The sequence below is a fragment of the Enhydra lutris genome, unplaced genomic scaffold (assembly GCF_002288905.1).
Source record: "Enhydra lutris kenyoni isolate GAN:26980312 unplaced genomic scaffold, ASM228890v2 scaffoldscaffold12, whole genome shotgun sequence".
NCBI lineage: Eukaryota > Metazoa > Chordata > Mammalia > Carnivora > Mustelidae > Enhydra > Enhydra lutris.
The window spans coordinates 49091406-49115654 of NW_019154096.1; the positions used below are offsets into that span (position 1 = coordinate 49091406).

General features: G+C 44.9%; 2 protein-coding genes across 2 annotated transcripts in view; one reads left to right on the forward strand and one right to left on the reverse strand.

The window, feature by feature from the left end:
- LOC111145199 (DNA nucleotidylexotransferase) overlaps nucleotides 1–13323 on the forward strand; it is a 30625-nt gene extending 17302 nt beyond the window's left edge. The window contains exons 7-11 of the mRNA XM_022499926.1: nucleotides 1059–1191; nucleotides 2199–2307; nucleotides 6644–6889; nucleotides 10837–10920; nucleotides 12845–13323. Of these exons, the coding sequence (XP_022355634.1) occupies nucleotides 1059–1191; nucleotides 2199–2307; nucleotides 6644–6889; nucleotides 10837–10920; nucleotides 12845–12931 (659 nt within the window). The 3' untranslated portion in view covers nucleotides 12932–13323. The remainder of the gene's footprint in view (nucleotides 1–1058; nucleotides 1192–2198; nucleotides 2308–6643; nucleotides 6890–10836; nucleotides 10921–12844) is intronic.
- A 1212-nt stretch (nucleotides 13324–14535) lies between these two features.
- LOC111145334 (oligodendrocytic myelin paranodal and inner loop protein) lies at nucleotides 14536–24249 on the reverse strand. The gene is made up of 6 exons (XM_022500173.1): nucleotides 23875–24249; nucleotides 21467–21502; nucleotides 19391–19426; nucleotides 18301–18420; nucleotides 16915–16971; nucleotides 14536–15037 (listed from the first exon to the last, which is right to left on the reverse strand). The coding sequence occupies exons 1-6, from the start codon at nucleotides 24061–24063 to the stop codon at nucleotides 14861–14863; spliced, it is 615 nt and encodes a 204-aa protein (XP_022355881.1). The 5' UTR covers nucleotides 24064–24249; the 3' UTR covers nucleotides 14536–14860.

The window sequence follows — 24249 nt, forward strand, 5'->3', positions numbered from 1 at the left end:
AAAGGCTCAAAAAAATGAACGTGTTTTAAACATTTACTTTCAACATGTAATAGAAATACGATAAAACTGCAATCGGAGAGAGCAAGCCACATCCAGCAGTGTTGAGTACAGCCATCCTGTAGTATATTACATCCCTGGTACTTATTTCTCTTGTAACTGGAAGTTCATACTTTTTTGACCACCTTCTTGCAATTCCTCCACCACTCACCCTCGCCTCCGATAACCACAAATCTGATTTCTCTTCTACGAGTTTTTGGTTTTAGATTTCACACTTAAGTGAGATCATAGGGTATTTGTCTTTTTCTTGACTTATTTCACCTAACATTATGCCCTCAAGGTACATCCATGTAGTTGCAAATGGCAGGATTTCCTCACTTCAGTGGTTGAATAATATTCATACAAACATACACACCCCACAACTCCTTTATCCATCCACTGCTGGATATTTAGGTTGTTTCCTAAGACAGCAGTCTTAGCTATTTGAATAACACTGCTGTGAACATGGTGCTGCATGAATCCCTTTGACATAGCATTTCCATTTCCTTCAGATGTATTCCCAGAGGCAGGATTGCTGGATCACATACTCATTCTATTTTTAATTTTTGGGGGGAGCTCCCTCCATGGGTCTGCGGGAATAACCAAATCATTATCACAACTGTGTCTGAACTTCCATCCACCACTTTCCAACTCCGAATCTTCCCCTCCTAAATCTATATGCATTATCTTTCAAGATTCATAGGACGCAGTTTATTGGTCAAGAAGGCTGGTTCTTCAATAAAAAGTCCTATATGAACAGCTTGCTTTCCAGGTGGATATGAAATATAGGCTCTTTCTTCATCAGGCAATTATAAGTCTCTTTCTTACAAGTCAGAAAGCAGCGTCATCGTTACCATGAAAAATTCACAACCAAAAGCATAGAGAACACACTCATCTCTTGGGAAAGAGTTTGGTGATGCCTGTGGTCATGTTTGCTCTATCTGGGGGCAGAATCCCCTCCCACAGAGGGCTGGTCATGTCACGTGTCACTCTCTCCATTTATCTGTTCAATGGCCCCTAAGGATTCCTCTATTATGAAGACCTCGTCAGCTGCGTAACCAGGGAAGAAGCAGAGGCAGTTGGCATGCTGGTTAAAGAGGCCGTCTGGGCATTTCTGCCTGAAGCCTTCGTCACCATGACAGGAGGATTCCGGAGGTAGATAATGAGAGCTCCTTTTGCCTCTCCTGCTCTAACACCTTCAGTGGCTCCCTATATTCAGAACTTCAGGCTTCCAAGCATGACACAAAGGCCTTTGGTGATCTGGTACCAGCCTGTCTCTGTGGTCTCATCTTTTGTACCTCACGTTCCCACCCCAGCAACCCCAAATGCCTTGTCTTTGCACACACAGAGCTGTTTCATGCCTCTATGACTCGCTCGTCAGTCCCTTCTGCTTGGACTAGCCTTCCTCAAATTGTCACCTGGCTGACTTCTCCTCATCTTTTAAGACTCAATTCAGATACCACCTCCTTCTCCAGGCTTGGCCAGACAGACTACCTCAGGGCTACCTGCCAAGTAATTTGTTTGTATACATCCTTTCCCTCACTTAGTTTGTAGTCGTTAGTGCTCTGTGAGAACCAGGAGCCTGGCATAAAACAGGTACTCAAGAAATATTGGCCAAATCAATGAGTAGAATGAACAAACTCTTCACAGAAATGTGTGCCTCCCGAAAGAGATTCCATGCCTCCCACCCCTCCACTCCTCCAGCTCTCCCTGTGGCCCTCTTACCTGTTTGCTTTTGGCCATCCTGGCAAGCCAAGTTTGAAGTGAGGGAGCAAGTGGGAGAGGAAGATCAAATCTAAGAAAATGCCTTCAGTCAATGTCCTAATTCCGAGAGCCCTCTCTTGTATCATAGTTCTTGGTTTGCTTGTCGACATTCTTGTCTCTGTATAGACATGTGGGGGTGAGTGCAGAAGAAATCATTTCCTTTGTTATTTTTTACCCACGAATATGTAATCACATACGTACTATGTGGGATTTTTTTTTCTGTCATAAAGTTATTCTACGAAGAGTAGAGTTGTACAACAAGGATATTTTTAAAAAATTTATCATGTGCATTTTGTGATGCTCAAAGCTTGAGCACAGGACATAGAAACAAAGGTGACTTTTAAAAATTGGGAGCTAAAAAACTAATTCATTTCCATTTTATACTTTTTTTTGTTCAGAGGTAAGAAGATTGGGCATGATGTAGATTTTTTAATTACCAGCCCCGGGTCAACAGATGAAGACGAGGAACAACTTTTACCGAAAGTGATAAACTTATGGGAAAGGAAGGTAAGAAGAAGGATCAAAAGTAGATGTTTGGACACTCAAGCAGTCCATTAATACCACTGAACTTTGCATACTGTTTACCTCATAATTTTGTAATGACTATCTGATTGTCAATGATTTGCAACAGCTTATACAATGGCACATGACACCCAATGAGACTTATCCGCCTGGGGTCCTAGAGTCCATGTTGTGAATATCAATCTTGCATATACACACTTGTCCTGTTTCCAATGGGGCCAAGGGTGTGTATGTCTCTGTATTGGACGTTCAGGAGCATTACATCTCCGAAACAAATGGAGAACATGTACAGACCTGGGAGGTATGAGATGGGCAGCCCAGTTTAGGCGTCGGGCAGGACTGCTGGTATTGGGATAGAAGCAGCCAGGAGGTTTCGCTGGTGCCTGGAACTCTCTTCTGTTCAACAACCACCTTGACTTTGTCCTGAGATGGGAAAAAAGAAACTCACGAAGACAAGATGAGCTCAGAAGCACTGACCCACTGAGGAGATGAGACTTCTCCTAGGCTACCTACTGCCCAGCAGAGGAGGTAAAGGATGGGCAGCAGGGAGAGCCTCCTGCAGGGCCCTGACTGGTGCCCCACTCCAGTGAGAACTCTACTTCCCAAAGAGACCAGAGGGCTCCACCCCAGGGACCTACAGGAGTGGTGGGCTGACAAGCCTGGGGCTGGTGTTTTTCTGGCCCAGCTGCATCCTTCCTGAGCAAGCTGGCCCCTGCTGGGTGTGGGCCATGCTCCCTGATATGGCAGAAAGAGAGAAACCTCAGATCAAGTGAAAGTAAGAGCCAGAAACACAACACCCTGGAAACAAGAGCACAAGAAGGGAGGACCCCACGTGGGAACCAGATCCAAATTCATCTGTAAGGCCATCCCCAGCCCCCTTTTCCTTCTCAGAAGAGTGGATCCAGGGACCCTGAGAGTGATCCTCACAGGTCAAACCAGGAGAAGGCAGCATGAGGAAGAGTCGGCCCCACCTACACGGGTCCCTCTGCTCTACTTGAGCAGGAAAGGTGGGACTGTCTCATGGATAGTACTCTAAGTACACTGCATAGACAGTGCACTAAGGCCCTGGGTGGGGATTGCAAGGCCAGGGTTCCCTGTGAGGACCTATTCAGCCTCAGTTTTTATTTACTTATTTATTTATTTATTTTTAAAAAGATTTTATTTATTTATTTTACAGAGATCACAAGCAGGCAGAGAGGCAGGCAGGGAGAGAGGAGGAAGCAGGCTCCCTGCCAAACAGAGAGTCTGATGCGGGGCTCAATCCCAGGACCCTGGGATCATTACCTGAGCTGAAGGCAGAGGCTTTAACCCACTGAGCCACCCAGGTGCCCCTCAGCCTCGGTTTTTAGACACCACGCTCCCCATGCCCTGAGGCTGTCCCGGACTAAGACAGAGATGGAGGAATGGGGCCATGGGGACAAGGAGCCTTCCTTCCTCTTGTCTTTCCTCCGTTTGAGGCAGTCATATGTCTGCCCTCCAAGCAAAGAGATGGGCCAGCGGGTGGAGGCCAACATTAAGCCTGTGGGTTTAATTTAGGACGTTGTCAAAGGACAACCCTGCCGTTTACTGGCTGCATGACCTGGGGCGCTTTGCTTAACCCTTCCTCATCTACGAAACAGGGATATCAAAGCTCTGCCATTTCATTAACGTGGATTAACGGAGAATCAGATAAAGCGCTTGACAAAGTGACTAGTAGGGTCGAACGCCTGCTAAACACAGGCTGTCAGCGTGATCACGCCTGCGCAACTGTCCCTTGCGCTCTGCTGAGAGCCAGGACCGGCGCCAGGTGAGGGGACCCGGAAGTGAGCGGGCGTGGCTGCTCTTCCCTCGCGGACAAACAGGCCTCCGGAAGCAGACCCTGAGGGCCAGCGGGGTGTCCCAGTTCTGCCCTCATCCCCGTAGCCTGGGACCTGTCCCTCCCACCCTGGCTGGGAACTCTGCGTGCATAACTTCCACCTCAACCTCTCTCCTCACTCCACGGACGTTCTTACCCCAACTCGCATTTCCAGATTATCCGGGTGATCGCCCACGCAGGCATACGCATGCGCATACTCACACAGCACGCACGCGTTACGTTACATCACGTCACGTTACATTACGCGTTACGTTACATGACTGTGAAGACAGCCTGGCAGGGCTGGTCTGAGCTGCCTGTCAGCTGACTCTGAATGCGAGCCTTCTAGAAGAGCCCTGGGTCAGTGCGCCGAGAGGGAGGAAAAGGAGCTTAGAGCACTGTTCTGTGGTGGGGGTCCCCATGGCCAAGGCTCCTTCATCCTGAATTCTCCCTGGCCAGCACAGCTCAGCCCAAGGAGGGGAGGGCTGCTGGAGGGAGGGACGGGGTTGGACCCTGGTGGGTGGGACTTTGGTCAGCGCTGCTCACTCCTCTGTTGGTCTCTCATCCCTGGAAGGCTGAGAGATTGAAAGTATTTACACTCTTTAGGGAAAAGAATATATTCACTCCTGCTGAGAAACAGATTTCGAGTAGGGGATGTAGAGTCTTCTGAGAAGGGGTTGCAGGGAATTAGAACACAAGGGCGGATGATTCGTGGCCCTCAAATAAGGGGAGGGCCTCACCTTCTAGCCTCTCAACCCTCCCTGCTCCGCTGGCGAACCTGATACTAAACTTGGGGTCACGGGGACTCCCTCTTTGTGAGAAGCGGAACCTCGGGAGCTGAGCGCTCCTCTCCTACAGTACCCCAGGGAGGGAGGGAGGGAGGAACAGGGGAAGGCCTCCCTCTCCTTTGTCAGGAGTCACTTAGTTTCCAGTAGGAAGAAAAGAACATGCTGGTAGGAAATGTTTACATCTACAGCCAGAGCCCGAAACTTCAAAGGAATTTTCAAAGAAGGAAAGAAGTTACCGAAGGGGAAATGGGGGGCAACAAGGAAAGAAACAGTAGAACATAGAGCCCCAAAACAGCCCAGGCTAGAGAATAGGAAGCAACATCAGGGGTGTGGGGGTGTGTGTGGGGTGTGTGTTTGACAACGGTTCCTTGCAGCAGACGGAGAGGGAAATGCCTAAATAAGCAGACAGCAACATTTTATTCCAGGATGCCTTCCCAAATGCCTTGCAAGATTCAAAGCAAACCCCTCCCAAGGATGGCCCATTGTCTAGGACCAGCCAGTGTGGCAGAAGTGCAAACACAGCTTACAATTATTAGAAAGCCAGTTTTGTGGATTTTGGCGGGAGGTGGGTATTTTTACAAATTTAACTTTAAAGAAAGACTTGTGAATATTTTAATAGCTCACTCTTCAAATGTACATAATTCAAATTTAAAGAAAGGCTGCTGTAATGTACTAATTTATTTAAGTTTCATTAAAAAGCAGAATTGTGTTTTCCTGAGCTGGTGATTAGATCACCCTAGGGCAACATTTGCCACCTTCCCCAGAGGGTCTCCAGGACATCAGTGCTTCCCTCTCAGTCCCCTCCAAATGCTGTGTTCTTAATAGCGTTCCTGGGGGAGCCACTGAAGGGCTAGAGTTCCCTCTTTTGAGGTCAGAAAAAGGATCCCCTTCAACGTTTAGCTGAACCAAAACAATGTCTCTTGGAGGGCTGCAGAAGAAATGCAAAGCATTCCTTGTAACAAAATGAACAGAACCAGTAGTGCTCAAACTGTGGTTCCTGGACTAGCAGCATCCTGGGAACCTGTTAGAGATGCAGAGTCTCGCCCTCCCTCCTTCCCTCCACTGAATGACTCTGGGCACAGGGCCCTACGAACTCTGCTGTGACAAACTTTCCAAATGCTTCTGATGATAAAATTCAAGAACATCTAACCTAAGGACAACAAATCACATACCCTAATAGCTATGATTGAATTCTTTCAAGGTTATTTGGTTTTTTAGTTGACACTCAGATTTAGCATTTATTACTGCCATCTCCCTGCCTGTCCACCGAGCAGACAATTGGGGCATCGCTGGGCACATCTTAGAATCACTTCTTATCTTTCTGACTCAGGAGCAGTAGGTGACATAACCATCACTAACATTATGTCACTCTCAAGGCGGACAGAGTGACAGTCTTTGTCCTCAAAGGGATAAGGCAAGTTTCTGAGCACTGACTTGTAATTCAGAAGTAAGGAGAGGGGTTCTCTGGAGCTTTGGCCTAATTGCTAAGTTCCTCTGCAGCAGAGAGAAGATAATACATCCACTTCCTGGCTTCCTCTCCCAGCGTGGTCAAGTGGACTCACACAGCAAGGACAAAACATGGCCACGTTCTGCTCAAATCTGTGAAGCTTCTGTTGAGAGCATTCATTAAGAGCCCAGTATAAAACGGCAGACCCTGTCCACCGGGGAGTCTTCCTGATGTCTTTCTGTTTGTTTTCAGGGATTACTTTTATACTGTGACCTTGTGGAGTCGACATTTGAAAAGTTAAAGTTGCCTAGCAGGAAGGTGGATGCTTTAGATCATTTTCAAAAATGCTTTCTGATTTTAAAATTGCACCATCAGAGAGTGGACAGTGGCAAGTGCAGCCAGCAGGAGGGGAAGACCTGGAAGGCCATCCGCGTGGACCTAGTCATGTGCCCCTACGAGCGCCGTGCCTTTGCCCTGCTGGGCTGGACTGGCTCACGGGTAAGTGCTATGTGGGTCCAAAAGATATGGGCTGGGTCTACTGGGGCCCAGGAGAGAGATAGCGGCAGTGGAGGCAGGGTAACAGGGAGGAGTGCCCAGAAACCTCCAGATCCAGGCATTCTACCTGCATGCAATCAAGTGAGACTAATTAATTTAGAACAGTATGGCCCCGGGCTGGCACCTGCTCACCTGGGAGCAGGTGAGATGTGTAAATCCCCCCCATCTACCATCCCCCACCCCACCATCCCAACCCGATCTCCTGAATCAGAAACTTTGGGGATGGCGCCCAGGAATCTGTGTTTGGAAAAAGCCCTGCACATATTTCATATTTCTGATGTAGCTAGAGTGTGAGGACCGATGTAGAGAAAGCAGCAAGGTGGCTGAGCACACAGGTTTGGCTTCTCCCAGAGCTGGTCATGAGGCACTGCTCTCCCTCCTACCAGCTGGGGGATCTCTAATGAGTTCCCTGTGTCCTTGAAGACTTGGTTTTTCCATCAGGTCCTAAGGACCTCGGCTACCTCCTGCTGAGGGGCTGCAGGGATGGGTCAGATGAAGCTGGCAAAGCCCTCAGTACCACGCGGGCCACGTGGTCGGTGCTGGCCAAGTGGCAGCTCTCACTCCCACCATGTTATATTCACAACAGTGGTGCCCCTGATTTGATTCTCATCAGCTTGAGCTCCCCCCCTGGTGTAAGCACCCCTCCCTTCTATCAGTGTCCCAGGGTAGCTAGCTATGACTTTGGTGATGTGTGCCTTTAGAGGGTTTTATGTAGATAAATGACATAACACAGATTAATTGTCCTCAACCTTGAGTTAAGTGCCCAGTGCCTTTGCTTGAGCTGCAATTATATCAACAGAGGGTCTTGGCCCTAGAATTTCTTACTCTCACCAAAAATATTGGCTGACGTTTTTCATTCATGAAAGCTGGAAAAACTGATGGAACAATATATCATAAATGCAGCTTGTTGACCTGAATCTTTGGGAACACAGAGTCTGTTGAGAAAGGGGAGAGTTCCAAAAAGAAGTCCAAGGTTATACAAGGTCAGGCCACTTAGGAATCACTGGCAGAAATGGTTTCCTCTTGTCCATTTTGTTTGAAGATGAGTGTATTTCCAGCACATTCTAGTCTCTTCTCTCAGAGTCCTTGAAATTACTGCTATTGGTTCTGCAGGTGTTGATAGAATACTAAGCTTTTTGCTGGGCCATTTTAAATGATTTGACCTCTTTAAGCCCCAATTGTGCCATCTCTGTGGTGAGTAACAGTGGTGCCTACCTCCAGTGTCACCATTTGGGTTAAATGAGAGGCTGCATGGGTTTAAATGTGGCATGTGCCCATCATATGGTAGCTACTCATGTTATTATTTTTATGCCCTATTTATGCAGTCACTGAAGATAGTGTGTTTTGTCTCCAGGTTGATACCTGTTGGTAGGTGACCAGAATTAGTTCTAGTCTAAAATTCTATAGGTGAGAAGTTCAATTTCACCTTTTTACCCAAAGGTTTCAGGGCCTAGGAATTACTCTCCACACATTTCATCTATTAATCTCACCTCAATTTGGGGCCTACAAATGTGAATGGTGCCCTTGAGAGTTTTGCAGTACACAACTTGCGCAGCTGTATGCAGCAGCTCTGGATCCATCTCTGAAGTCTGTTGTGACCAATGACACAGCAAGCCTGATACCATTACCCCTGCTCAATGTTCAGCCTTTCTTCATCTGAAACACAAGACATTGTCCTTGCCATGCCTGTTTCACAGGGTCATTTTGAGAAACTAAAGAGGCTTTAAAGCAAAAGGCAGAACTGTCTCAGGTAAAGTGCCTGAGCTTTGGGATGCAGGAGTCTAAATCCTAGCTCTATCATTGGTTGTGTGGTCACGGGTAAATGACTTAAGCTCTCTAGGCGTCTTTTCTTCATCTGAAAAACAGGCTAATAACAGCTCTAGCCTTACAGGATTGTAATGAGCATTTAACAAGACAATGCCCTCATCTCACCACAATTCTGAGTCCAACTGTGTACTTAAAACTGTTCCCTTTTAGGTACTTAAAGAGTCTTTCAGACTCTTGTAGAAGTTGTTAAATATTAACAGCAAAAGAGCACATCAGAAAATCAATATAAAGCAAGAAGTCGGCCCAGTGCCTGGCATAAGGTAAACTCTCCAGAAATATTAAGAAGGATATAATTGCCTGGTTTATAGCCATGGCCGTCCTGACTGGTCCTCATCCAGTACAGCTGAGTGATCCTGTTATAAATCAGATCAGGTTACTCCCCTGTCCAAAACCTTGCAGAGACTCCCCATTTAATTCAGAGTAAACGTGGAAGGTCCTATAGTGGCTCGTAAGACCCTGCAGGATCCTCTCACCCTCTTAATGCCTCTGAACTCCTCTTCTACTGCTCTCAGGGGCCAGGCTTACTTCTCGCTGAGGCTGTGTTCTAGCTGTTCTTCTGCCTGGAAAGCTCTCCCCCCAGAGTCTACTTGGCTAACTCCTTCACGTTTTTCAATTCCTTGCTCAAAACGCCACCTTCTCAGTGAAGCCTGCCCTGTATACAGCACTTACCTTTCAGCATATCCTATAATTTATTTATTCTGTTCTTGTGTCTTTTCTGTGTCCTCTGCTCAAATCCAAGCTCCACCAGGGTAGACATGTTATGGTCTAAGCACGGAGACCATACCTGGCACATAGCAGATGCTCACTAAATATGTGTTCAGTAAATATTATTATTCTCCAAATAAAAGACATTATTATCATTTCTTACAGCCTATGGGGAAATGTTCTGAGGTTTTAGCAGAGGAGTCCAGGAATACATCTGTCAGCACACATAACTGGGGAGCTAAGGACAGTCTCTCACTGTCCTCATTATCCCATTCCTCCCCAACCTTTCCCAACACATTGTGAGCAGCCATTGCTCTAAATCCTGGGGGCGGCAGCAGGGGTGGGGCCATGAAGATAGTGTCCCAGGGCTGGGAGGAAGCTCAGTGCCAAACAACACCGTCATATTTTCACAGACCAGCAGCTACTGCATCCAGAATCTGCTTCACCCTGTTTGTCCACAACCCTGGCTCCCCCTGTGGCACATTATCAAAGACTTCTGTTTGGAAAGTCTGTTTTCTTACACATGGGGTGGGGGGGGAAGGTCCCCACAGCAGCTTTCCTAAAGTAGGAGATGGCTCCTCCCACTAGAGGTCGCCATTATTCCACGGTTCCTCCTCTCACGGGGAGGATCAACATTTCCAGATATGTGCTGCTCTCAGATAAAACAACATGAATGTCAACTGTCCTCTATCTCGGGCTTCAGCTTTCACTCCCTGCAGCCTTAGAGCCCACCCTTGACCATAGGACATGCTATTCTGGGACAAGTGGCTCAAACCATCAGTTTTACAAAATCTCATCTGAGAGACTGTTACAGTGAGAGGGAACCTTACTTACTTCCTTCATTCTCCTGTTCAACAAATCAAGATCAGAGAAGCTGGGTGACTTGCCAAAAGATGCACAGCCAAATAGGGACAAAATCCAGGATGTAATTTGGGTCTCCTGACTCCTCATCCTCTCTTACAATAGTGATATTCCAAAACAAAACAAAAACAAAACTACTATTCATCCAGCATTTACTTGGGGCCAGCTATTATCCTGGAGACAACCCTCTCCAACATTTATTTATTCATTCGACAGACATTTGCTGTACATCTTCTATGTGCCAGGCACTATTAGAAAAGAGAATATGGTCATGAACAAGCCAGGCTCCTATTTTCAGAGAGCTTACATTCTGGTGTGGAAGGGCAATCACAGAGCTCTGTCATCACAGAACCTTGCCCTCAGGGAGAAAATTGCTTTGAGAATGTTTACTGGAGATAAACAGATATTTCACTGTAGAGAGTTAGATATCTCTAAACACATAATATCGAAGACATTCTAGGCTCGATAGTCACTTATTTTAATTATATCTCATCCAGCAGTTTGAGAGAGACATCCGACGCTATGCCACGCATGAGAGGAAGATGATCCTGGATAACCATGCATTATATGACAAGACCAAGGTAGAGTTGTCTACCCAAGATGGGCTTCTTTGATCATCATCCCAATGGTTAGCTCTCTGAGCACTTTTCGTGAACTGATTTTAGTGTCCAGGTTCAATTTCCTTTGCCCTGAGTGTCCTGTTCTCCCAGATCACAGTTGAGGACAGCTAGAAGAATCCTGATGGGACCATGCTCCCTACCTGGCCTGGAATGTACCTCAAGGGCTTTGGACTCAAAGATGATGAGCTTGTTGGGCCCTGAGAACCAGTTCAGCAGTGAACATTAGTTGAGTTTGGTATATCTTTGTATCTTTAGTGAATAATTCCAAAGGAAACCAAGGATTCCTCCAAATCATAAATACCACGCAAGTACCCCTTAAATGCAACGAGCAGTAACATTTTAAGTGATCACGTAGGTCATTAATGAGAGCAGTGCAAGAGAGAGAGCAACAGAGCTGCCCTGAGATGTAGACGAGCAGTCAGCTGGGCTTACTCACCAGCTATGGAACTCACTTGGTATGCTAGACGTACACTGGTCATGATCCAAATTCATGCCGCAGCAAAATGATAAATTACTCTATGAATTATGAAGAGTTAAATATTCATCTGTTAAATCTACATGCCAAAGTCTGCTGTTTTTACAGTGGTCAAGGACACTAAACTAAGCTCAGAGGGGAATAAGACACAAAATAACTAAAAGTAATGATCTTGACACTCTAGGAGCTTACAGTCCAGCTGAGCTGTATTATTTAGAGCTATCTCAGTTAAAAGTCAGAAACCCACTCCAAGATGGCATAGCAGAAAAAGGATGCTTGGCTTATAATTGCAGCATCTGGGGGTAATACTGACTTCAGGTGTGGCTGCATCCAGCTGCTAATGCAGGTTTCCCTCAGTGTTGGTTTCATTCTCAGGCACGGTCTTCCCACGATTCCCATCCTTCCAGCTTGACAGAGAAGAACCTCTTTCCTAATAGTTCTGGCAAGAGTCCTAGTTGATATTCACTGGCCAGGCCTAGGCTGTGTGCCCAATCTTAAACCCTTTCCTGTGGCTCTGATTGGTCAGGCTTGGATCACGTGGCCCTCCTTAGAGGGGGAATTAGCTCCACACCTGATCCTCATGGACTGAGAGGAGGGAGTGGTGGTTTTACAAAGAAAAGTCAAAGTGATGCTGCCAGATGAGAGGACTGTAGATTGGCAGGAAAGCCTCACATGTCAAGCATGTGAGTGGAGGCACATTCACATAACACAAATTAGGAATACTTACAAATGAACACATTCTAAATAGTCTAACATAACGGAGTATATCTTACATGCCCTACGCTGTGCTATAGGCAAGAAGGAATGATGGAGAAGTGGTGCTTGGTCTAAAAGAGATCATGGGCTGGAAGCCTGGTGGGGTTTGGGGTGGGGCAGGTGAGGAAGGCCAGAGGGAGAACCAGCATATACAGGTATCCTATAATTGCTTCTCCTCATTACCTAGAGCAGCAGTGCCTCATTTTGGCTGCGCATGAGAATTACCCGGAGCCTTTAAATAGACTGGTCATAGGACCTCTTCTGAGATTCTCATTTCACTGGACCGGGGTGTAGCTCAGGCTTCCGTGTTTTTTTAGAAGTCTCATCAGGTGGTTCTAATGAACAACTGTAGTTAAGAACTACAGATCTATAGAAAAAATACCAACTGCTTGTATGTAAATATGTAAAGTTGTCAAAATTTTACCTTAGTCTATGAAATATCATATTTTGGGGTTAGAAAATATAAAAATTACAGAAGTCAGTTAAGATCTAAAGAAAAGAAGCCAGTTAAGATGACTTTTTATACTCAGAAGCAGGGAATTATGTTTTGGTAACAATTCATTCTGCCAGGACAATTTACAAGTAAAACTCACTATGTCAGCATCAAGATGTTTAAAAATATCTGAATGCACATATTTCTTTTTATACTTTCAGAAAATATTTCTCAAAGCAGAAAGTGAAGAAGAAATTTTTGCACATCTGGGATTGGATTACATTGAACCATGGGAAAGAAATGCCTAGAAAAAGTTGTCAACTTTTTTTCAGCCTTTTTTTTTTAGGTTAAGTAGATTATGCTTCATATTGTAGTAAAGATGCCTTAGAAAAATATGAGATTCTTTAGGCCTTATTGAAATACAGATTGCCTTTAGAAATAGTTTTGAAAACATGATAAGGCATCACCTGGTAATGGGTTATGCTCTAGTAGGCCATTTGTATGACTGTGGCTTAGAATTCACAATGCATTTTTCCATAGAAATTATATTGAAATGGGTGGCTTATTTCCAGGGAAGCTCATCAAAGCCCACTTTGCCCGCAGGGTAGCTGAGATACTGTATATTTGGAATAAAAACAGAAGGAAACAAGAGATGGTGGAGTCTTCTTTTCACTCAAATACCATAAAATATTCTAAACAAAAATGTAACAAAATGAAAGAATGAAGATTGAAGATTTATTGAGGAGAGAAACAGGTTTAATGAGATCAGAGATTCTAGAAGGGGTTCTAGGTCCCTTCTGGAGCTTTTGGAGGATGGGGTCCTAACTCTAGACTCACTGCACTCAGGTCAAAGTCTGCTCCTCTGGTCACAGTGGAGCTGTGCTCTAGGTGTCCTAGCACAAGGCCACACACAGGATGTATTCCCACTGCTTTCACTCCGAAGTGCAATTTCCTAAATGCCAAAGAAATATCTTCCCTGTTTTCTGTCTCTGAGTCTCTCTCTGGATCTTAGTGGCCCTTTCTCTCTCAGGGAGATGCTCTTTCTTGATCTTTTCATCTTAGGACACCCAGGGTAAGTGAGGCAGCTTTGAAAGCACATGTTGGTAGGTGGCAGTAATTCATCGGGTTTGTAGAATGTGTACTTAGTTATTTGAAGAAGAGGGGACATGTTCATGAGCAATCAGAGGCCCTAAGTGAGAAGGAAGTGCCTCCACAGCATATCAAAATGGAGTTGGTGGATGGATCCTGAGACACTATGGACCCAAGTTCTTCCACTAGGAGACCCTGCTTTTTCACCAGCAATGGTCCTCCTTGCATGAGGGAACCAGGACTCCTGGAAGCCATGGTGAAGGCCTGACCTGAGCCAGTTACGGCTGTCCACAGACTTTCCTCAGATGGCAAGCAAATTGCTACTTAGCCCACCCCTCTGATCCTGTGTTCATCCACTCATGAGTCTTCTTGCTCTCTTTTCCTGGAGAGTGCAGTGGAGGCCTTTCTCTCCACTCCCACAAGTGGATATAGCCTTCATTTCTAATAATCTCTTGGAACAACACTTGCCTTCACTCCACCCTGTTTACCCTCAAAAGACACACACACACACACACACACAAACAGTCTTTTGTAGAATCACCTTTCTTAAGTACTGTCTGATCACAGACACAAATGGGAGCAATGAATCGTCCAGCCATGTGCTACCCCTGTGGGCAGGGAACAAATGTCTCCACATGATTTCTACCTTGAGACATTCAGAAATAAGAAATTGCTTCCTCTCATACATCCCCTTTATGTTTTATTTATAGCCCAACTTGCACCATACTAGCCCTGACCATCCTTCCCATGGAAGCCAGGTGTGATGGGTTTCAGGGTTTTTTTTTTTTTGTTTTTTTGTTTTTTTTTTGAGAAAAAAGATGTGGAAAAAAGATGGTAAGGCAAGACACACAGAAATCAAACCATTTTCCCAAAATCATAAAGAAAAGCATAGGTCAAGACTAAAATCCACAGGCTCCTTCTGGACCTCACTTGGTGATTCACTGCTTATTAAACAACAAGATCTGAGTGTTGGAATGAACCCTTAGCTCTGTGACCTACAGAGACAAACCAATCCAAAAGTTTTCAGATCTTCAAAGGAAATTTGGGTTGGTTAAGAAGCAGCTTGGCATTTCTTATCACTCCAAGCACAAATCCCTGGGTTTTCAGCTCTGTTCCAGCTCTAGATTCTGCTCCTTGATCGAACTGTATCATTCCAGGCTCAACCTGGGCATAAGCCACCACAATCCCCTCCTTCTCTCCATTTCGACAGTGGGACGGTAAGTGTCAGGCATGGGCTCCTCGCTTCCTGCTACAGTCTTCACATATACATGGGCTCCTTCTGCTCCCATCAGATTCTTCTCATGTGTGGGTGACCTCCTAGGATTCTTGAGAAAACAAACAGGTTTTTCAAAAATAGAGCAAAGACTTCTGCTTCTGACCCAAATGGGGCAACAGCAACCAGATTACCCTCCTACCTGAAACAACCAAAATCAGAAAAAAAAAATTAAAACAATAGTTTTCAAGATGCTGGACAGCAGGCAAGGAAGGATATAATTCTTGAGAGACAGAGAACGAATGAGAGGAGACCTACGATTGCCAAGTTTAATGCCTTGGCAGATGTTTTCTGGCCACTCAACTCTCTTCTGTTTAACCTTAGCTTGGTGTTCCTTTTTCATTTCTTTTACCTTTAATCTATTAGTGTCTTTATATATTAAAGTAAGTTTTTGCAGGCAGTATACATTTGGATCTTATTTTTATATCCAAACTGATAAAAAAAAATTTTTTTATGTTTATATCTCTACCTCTTAGTTGGGGTAGTTAGACCATTTATATTTAATGAAGTCATGGTTGGGTTTAAATGTACCATCTTCCTATTTGTTTTCTGTTTGTTCTGTCTATTCATTACTACTTTTTAAATTTTTTCTGCTTTCTTCCTAAAGATTTTAGGAGCATCTTATTGCGGTCCATGAAAAAAAATCCGTTGGGATTTATATTGGAATTACATTTATCATATAGATTGATTTGAGGTTGTTTGACATCTTTATGCTCTTGAGTCTTCATATCCAGGAGCTTGGTATGTAACTCCCATTATTTAGGTCTTATTTAATATCTTGAAGTTTTATTATTCTCTACAAAGGGGTTACAGCTTTTCTTAGACTTATTCTTTAGCATTCTACATATTTTTATTATCACTACAAAGTGGTATTTTTTAAAATTACTTTTTCTAGGTGATTGTTATTGATTTTTAGAATGCAAAGTACTTTATCATATCCAGGAAACTTGTTAAAATCTCTCCTTAATTCTAATAATTTATCTGTAGATAATTTGGCTTTTCTATGTAAATAATCATATCATCTGCAAATAATAACAGTTTTGTTTCTTCTTTCCCAGTTTTATACTTTCTTCTTCTTTTTCTTTGTATTTTAATCTGTACTGAGGTATAATTGACAAACAAGATTATAAGATGCTTAAAGAATATGATGTGATTTTTTAATATACATACACATTGTGAAAGGATTTCCCTTATTGAGTTAAGTTCTACTTCTTAACCTACTGCATTGACTAGGACCTGAAGTACAATATTGAATGGAATTCTATTCTGTATTGAATTGAGTATCCTTGTTTCCAATCTTAAAGAGAATTCATTTTACCTTTAAGTATGATGTTTGCTGTAACTTTTTTAAAAAGATGCCTTCTTTCCAGTTAAGGAGGTTCCTATTCTATTTTTCAACTTGCTAAGAGTTCACATAACAAATGGCTGTTTAATTTTTTTAGACTCTCTTCTCCTATTGAGATGGTCACACAATTTTTCTGTTTTAATTTGTCGGTGAAATAAATAATATTACATTGATTTTCTAATATTACATCAACCTTGAATTCCTATCCAGCCAATAAAAATACAGTGAGAACCTCCTTTGTGCCCAAGCTTCATTGGGTTGCCTCTTTTCCACATGAGCCCACATTGTACTTCTTCCATACATGGAAGGTTTAAAAACCCTTAGCTTTCATGTATTAATGACATACAGTGATTAAAGAAAAGGTTTATTTGAGAGAGAGACAGCACAGTGGGGAGGGCGAGACGGAGACAGAGAGAGAGAATCTCAAGCAGACTCCCTGATGAGCCTGGAGCCCAGTGTGGGGCTTGATCTTATGACCAACCCTGAGATCATAACTTGAGCCCAAATCAAGAGTTGGACACTTAACCAACTGAGCCACCCAGGCACCGCGTTGATACACAGTGATTTTAACCAAGAGTGCTTACCTCAGCAATCTTGGGATTGTCATAGATTTCTGAAATTTCACATGGCCTCTCACTTTCCTAAGTTGACAAAAAGAATTTAAAAAATGAAGAAATGAAGGGTCACAGAATTTCCCTATGACAATGATTGAAATCAATGGTTCTTAAACCTGCATGCACATAAGAATCACTAGAACACTTTAAAAATAAAGTAACCAAACGGATAATAACCATCCCCCCCAAAAAAAAATCCATAAATGAGAGATACCACTGTAAGTTAACTTCAAAAATAATCCAGGATTGACAGTGGAGAGAAGTGTGTAGGAGTAGAGATCAAACAAGATTGGCCACATTTTGATAATTGGGTTCATTATAATATTCCCTCTACTAGAGTAGACATTTAAAATCCCTCATGCCACAGCCCTTTTGTCCAGAGATACTAATTTAATTGGTTTTGGTGATTGGTATTTGTAATTATAGTATTGGTATTGGTAGCCTCCTAGATGCGTGTTAAATTGCACCAAAGGTTAAGAAACTATGATTTAAATAAATGACACCACCACCAACCACAATACACCTTACTATGTTTAAAGTTCACAGCTTGTCAACACATCTTTACAACCATGATCTCAGTCCATCCTCACAACCTCCTAAAATAGGGAGGGTAGCTTTTATGACTTCTGTTTTGGAGTAGAACTAACCAAGGCCCAGAAAATGTGAAGTCACTTGTTCAGAGTCACATAAGTCATAAAGTGGCAGAGCCAGGTGTAGAAGCCAGGTGGTCTGTCTCCCATTAATGCTTACCAGTGTTGAGAACAATCAGGACTGTTCACAGAGGATGGAATTAGAACCCAGAAACTTCTTGGGTATTGTCTGGGTGGCCTTTGAATTCTGAGCCTGGTCTCCAGAGCAAACCAGCATTTGGGGGGGGGGGGGGGGGGGTTGGTAGATTCCCTGGGGGCTGATGTGTATTCTGATGTAGAAAAAGGGCAAAGATAAACAGAGCCTATTCCTACCATATATCCCTCAGCACCTATTTGTCTCTTACTTTTCCTGAGATTGTCCCCACTCTCTTTACGAAGCTTAGGTCCTTCTGTCCTTAATTTCAGAAAACATACCCACAGTACAGGTGTGCATTTGCCATGGCAACACCTGTCCCTCTCCACAGTTACTTTCTGCCACCCCAAATACCATCCTTATTGCAGCAGATTTCCTAAAGTGAAGATTGGGTGACAGATCGGCTCTGCCCAGAGTATAGTAACATGAGTCTGAGATAGAAACTGAGGGGCAGGAACATCCACCATCATGTCCCACAGGAAACAGATGCGGATCCTGACACCCTCAGCCCAAAGCAAGTTCACTGAAATACTCCTGCCAACACAACGAGACCCAAAGGAGCTTGCTAATCACCTCGGCGGAATCATTGCTGCTTCTTCTTCGGCGGATCAGCATGAATAGTAAGGACACCAGCAGCGCTGTGGCCACCAGGGATGGGATGCCTGCTGCTAATCCAAGAGAGGGCCCACAGTCCTGCCATACAGAGAAGGGCAGAGTCAGGTTCTCCAAGCATAAAGGGAAAGTTAGGTTGATTAAAAATAAAACAAAACAAAAACCTGCATAGCCTCTAAGTGTCGTATACAAAATCAAAAGATTAATAAAATAATGCAGAAAAATATGTTTGAAATGTACATGACAAATGACTCATGTCATAGGACTTAATTTACATAGTTTAAATCAATGGGAAAAGGATGATAATCCAGGAGGAAAAATGGGCAAAGGATATGAACAGGCCATTCCTACAAACAGAAATACAGATGTCTCATCAACATAGTGAAAGCTGAGAAACAATTCAAAATGATTAGGTACTATTTTAACCTATCAGTTTGGCAAAAAGTAAAAAGTCATATCCCACATCATTTTGATGTAAATGTTTACATTTATTTGCACTACATTCATTAAGCAATTAATTTCAGATTACCTGGAAATATCAAAGATAATCTGCAGAATCCCTATAAATGCTCAACTCTGATATGTAACATACATACAAAGAAGTACACAAATTATAAATATACAGCTGGATGACTTCACATGTGGAACCCACGCAGCTAACCAGCACCCAGACGAAGACTGGTAGGGACCCCAGAAGCTGTCCCTATACTCCCAGTAAAGGCATGTGTGGCCACTATCCTGAATTCTGTCACTGTAGATTAGTTTTGGGTTTTTTTTTCCAGGATCACCTAGATGGCCATGAAAAATATGTATGGTTTCATGTCTAGCTTTTTCTGCTTAACACTTTGGGAAAACTGCTTGTGATTTCTGCATGCTCGCTCTCATTTTTGAACTGAGTTGGTTGTAAGAATAATTGTTGAGCCAGATTCTGTATTTGGTGACAGTTCGCATATTTGAACTTTACTCCTCAAAACAAAGATAGGAAATGCCTAGATCATTATTATTCCCTTTTTACAAGTGACCAAACTGAGGCTCCATGTGACATACTTACTGTTTCTTTCCCACTTGTAGCAGGTGGGGAGGAAGTCTGTGTGGAAAAAAAAAAATACATCTTAAAAAAATAAAACCACACAGTGCACATTATACAAACAGCTTATATAAGCTGTAATGCCTGAATGCCCTAACTGGAGGATCCAAGGTCCGTGCTCTTCACTGCTGGGCTACACTGCCATCCGTGACCCAGTTTTTGTACTTGACAGTTTGGTATGGCGCAGCAGAGACAGACTTGCATATGTATCCTTGTTCCAACCCCCCCTGCGGATAGGCTCTGATGAGCCCCGTATCCCCCTCTCACCTACTTCACTGGGCACTGGCCTTCTAGTCATTCAGCTGCACCAAAAGAGAAGAGTTATTTATTATTTTTTTTCTAAGTTTCATGTATTTATTTGAGAGAGAGCGAGAGAGAGAGAGAGCACACAAGCAAGCAGGGAGAGGGGCAGAGGGAGAGAGAGAATCCTGAAGCAGGGTCCCTCCTGAGTGTGGAGCCTGACCCAGGGCTCGATCTCAGAACCCTGAGATCATGACAGAAGCTGAAATCAAGAGCAGGCCTCTCCCACCTACTGAGCCACCCACGTGTCCCCAAAGGAAGGGATATGTAGTAGAATATAACTGCCAGATAGGGTGACCAACCATCCAGAGAACTTGCCCAGGATATAGGATGTGCCCTGCCAACACCAGACAGTCCCAAACTGGGATGGATGGTTGCCCTACATAGGTCCAAAGGGGGAGGGGACAGTTCTCAGAGAAATGGGCTATGAACAGAGAAGGCATTACACACGGTGATGACTAGCATTTACAGGCTTCCCTCTCACTCTCACTCACCTCCACGGCCCCAAGCTTCTCTGAGTTACCTTCACAGGGTAGGCCAAACCGGAATAAGACAGAACCTGGGGTCTCTACAGACCTAAGTTCAAGCAGCCAGGGGGAATGTTCCAGCAGGGACCATATCAAAGGTTTTGACAGGTACAGAGAGGGCTGGGGGTTAGGGGGAGTTGTGTGAGGGCAACAGTGAGAGGGTGAAACAGCTAGCCGGAGCAGGACCGGGAGATTCTGAAGGCAGGGCCCTACTGGGAGGGCGGAGTGGGTGGGACTGAGATCCAGGGCGGCCAGTAGCGGGCGCCAGAGGCCGGCAGTGAGCCAGGAGGTGGCCCCTTTCCGCGGCTCTCCAGGACTATGCCCCCCTGTTACGGTAGAAACGATCGCAGGCTCACGCATCCTCTTACCAGGTAGATTCAGTTTATTCTCTTTGAAGAACAATGTAACTTATCAGAAAAATTTGGCACGGCCAAACGTACTGAAAAACCGGGCCGGGAAAATGCCCGTCTCAATCATAACAACACTGCGAGTCGGAGAACAGCCCCCCACTTTATTATCTGCACGCAACGTGGGCACAGAAGACAGAAGATCAGCTGTGTACCGAAACTATATGCCTTCCTCAACTCACAGCCTCTGTCGGACTTGGAACTAAATGCCATACTCAAGAGCCATAAACCGTTCATCCTTGTTGACCCAACAACGCCCCTTCTAGAACACAGACAAAGGAAATCGCCTTAAAATGCAGACAAGGATTTAGCTGTAACTCTTTTTATCACCAAATGATTCTTGACTATGGCTAATCGATTAAAGAAATAGTTCACTCGAACGAATGTCATGTGACCATTCTCAGTTATGGTTAAAAGGACTGATGGAAAATATTCATCATAAAGTCTATATAAAATCACATGCAGAGTAAGAACACGGTGCAGGAGACAACAAATGTCAAAATATATGTAAAGTCAGAATATACGTAAACTCAAGCAGGACTAGAAGGAGCGACACTAATGTTTTCTGCTGCTCGGAATTTAGATGTTGTGTTTTTTTTTTTTTTCTTATTTTACTTTCAAAATGTTTGTGATTTTTATAGTTGAAGAACTTTGTCTCAACACCTCTCCCCACAACTGTAAGTGTCTGAAATCTTGCAGTTCATCCCTCAGCTTGCGGTCCAAGTGAGGGAGCTCTGCCCACCTCTCCTCACCCCTGCAGGCACCTCTGCCCACTTGCCCAGTGACAGGGAGCCTGCAGCACTTACCGTGTTGGCCAGCAGCGTGAAGTTCAGTGAGAAACTCTGGAGGAGAGAAGGAAACATTAATGCTCCGGGAATGGTCAGTTGGTCAGTCTCCTGACCCCACTACTGACTGTCACCCACCCTGGTGGGTCTCAGGAAAATTCACTGATTCCACAGGATCAGTCAAACCCCAACCTCTGCTCCCAATCTTGGCCCCTCTCCCCTTCTCAGAACCCCAGCCATGGTCCCGTAAAAGGGCCAGCCAGTGATTGCCTGATGGGTCCCAACCCAGAGGGCAGCAAAGACCACATTAGAAATTCAGCAAAGGGCTGAAAGTTTTGTTTTTCCCCCAGAAATCTTTTGAGGGAGGGAACGGTGTGAGCTTAGAAGTAGTTGGTACTTTCTGCTTGGGTAGGAAGTAAAGGCCACGAGGGGCAAGTTCCAACAAGAACACCTGCTCCAAAACCCCTCCCCAGGAGAGAGGGTGCGAGCAGGACAAGGCTTCTGTGCCTGCTGGGTCAGAGACAAAGCTTCCAGGCTGGGGCAGAGCTGCTTAGGACAACAGAGGAGAGAGTCACGCCCTGTTCCCTCCCCTCACTCAGCACCCAGCCTCAGCTCTCCCCCAGATATGGAGTCAATATCAAAAGATTGCGAGCTCCGTGGGACACCAAATTGTTAGCCTGTGCAGAGCCTCCACTGGCTCCTTCTTCTTCCCTGTCCCCATCTTCTGTCACTGGAGTTTGGGCTAGCCCATGCCAGTCTTTCCAGGCTTCTCTTCCCTGACAACAAGATAGACACTCTTCTAGGACAATGTTAGAGCAAGAGGAATATCTGGGCCACCTTAGGTCCGGGGCTTCTTACTCAAGGGACCCAGTCGCTGCCCTTTGCACTAACACCAACCAAGCCCACAGATGCTGCAAGGACACTTGGTAGCTACTGTATGGGACACAGCTGCCCAGAGCCTTATCTCATCAGTGAATACTGGGTACTGATGTCAGCAAACCCAAGACAAAGCTCCCTTTGGGGGGACAGCAGAAGGAGAAGAGCAGCAACAAATGGGCCATTGCGTGTGCTGTTTATCAATATTGGGATGACGAAGATTTTGGCCAATTTCAGAAAGACATTCATATTTTGTAGAAATAATGCTCCAGTGCTCTCGTGGAGAGAAAAACATCACATCAGTTTAGGTGGGGAGAATCCAAGGCAGTGTCCTTTAGAGAGCCTGCTGGGAGGGGTGAGGCAGCCCCGGGCTTGGAGTCACCTGAGGTGGATCCCAGTCCAGACTCAGTCACTTAGGAATTGTGTGACCTTGGAAAAGTGAGTCAGAGTCTCTGGTCTCCATTCCCTCACAGCAAATCTATCTTCCCAGGCTTCAAACAGGGATAATGTCAACCTGCCCTGCCCAGAAGCCCAAAGGGAAAAACATCATTGATTGCTCCTTCTGAACTATAAAATCCACGGCGGGGGGCGGGGGGGTATCACATGATGTCATGTTCTTCATGGTCTGGCCAGCACGGAGCAAGGCACAAAGAAGCCACTTGGGAAGTTCTCATGGTTGGAATTGTGTGCCTAGATGAGCAACATTCCGAGTACTGGAAGTTGCTACATTTCTTGCTAGTCTACGCGCTATATAATATCTACATAATGGTTCTAAAGGCACCTGAGGATCTCAGTGGCCAAGTGTCCCTCATTATGAGCTTGCCATTCATGAGGGGAAGGAGGGAGAGGCAGGATAATTACTCACTGTTATTGAAGGGATGCTGTGGGTCAGACACCGCATGCATAACCACCCTGTGAAAGGAACCCTATCATCCCTCCCTCATGGGTGTGGAGACTGAGAGCAAGATAGGTTGCTGGTAAGTGGTCTGGGTCTGGTTAGATCACAGATCTTCCTAACTCCAATGCCGGAATTCAATTCCTTTTCATAATCTCTTTAATAAAGGAACTCCCAGAAGCCTCTTCTAACTCAGCAAACTTCATTTGATTGAGTCACGCCCAAATACGTGTCACAAGCCAGGAAGGAAATCAGACAGTTTCCAATGCAACTTCTGAGTGTCTAACCATTGCTGATCGTGTAATGGAAGGCGGACTGAGCAGATGAGGACAAAGGCGGGGATGACACCTCCTGTTTCACCCGGGAAATGAAGTTAGCCGAAACATCTACTTAGTACCCTTGCTGTTTGTAGGGTTTTAAACACAAAACCTTAATAGTAAAATAAATGATGAGAGCAGCAAATATTAGATGAGAATTGTTTTAATGATTAGTATTTTGCACATAGGAAAATAATGTTTAAAAAAATCCCAAGCCCCCTGAAGTCCTAACACCGATGGTACAGTCATATTTGCATGAGATGTGAGCTTTCAATGCCTGGGAGTCGTTTCTTATAGTGAGAAGGGAAGCTTAGGGTGAGAAAAGATGCTAGCCTACTCACCATTTCTGATGCCTCCCAAGAACCTTCTCCAGCAGCACCCTCAGCAAGCTCCTTTCTTAGTGTTGCTGGCTTGTGCTTCCCATTTGTAGGAGCAACAGCCTGGGAGAGCCAGGGTGGCGGGGAAAAGGGGTGGCCCCATGAGAGCTCTGGCCATTTATGGGCAAGGGAGTAGCCGAGTCGTCTGCCCATCCCGCAGGGAGATGGTGTCCTGCTTCAAGGCCACTGTGGATGGCCCCATCACCCATCCCCTTTGTTTTCTTTTTCTCCTCTTACTTTCCAGGCTCCTTCCTCAGCTACACCCCCATCTCAGCAAAGAACCCACGGCTGGCTCGAGAGCTCAGTGGCTTCTGCGGCCAGCAGCCCTTTAGAAACAAT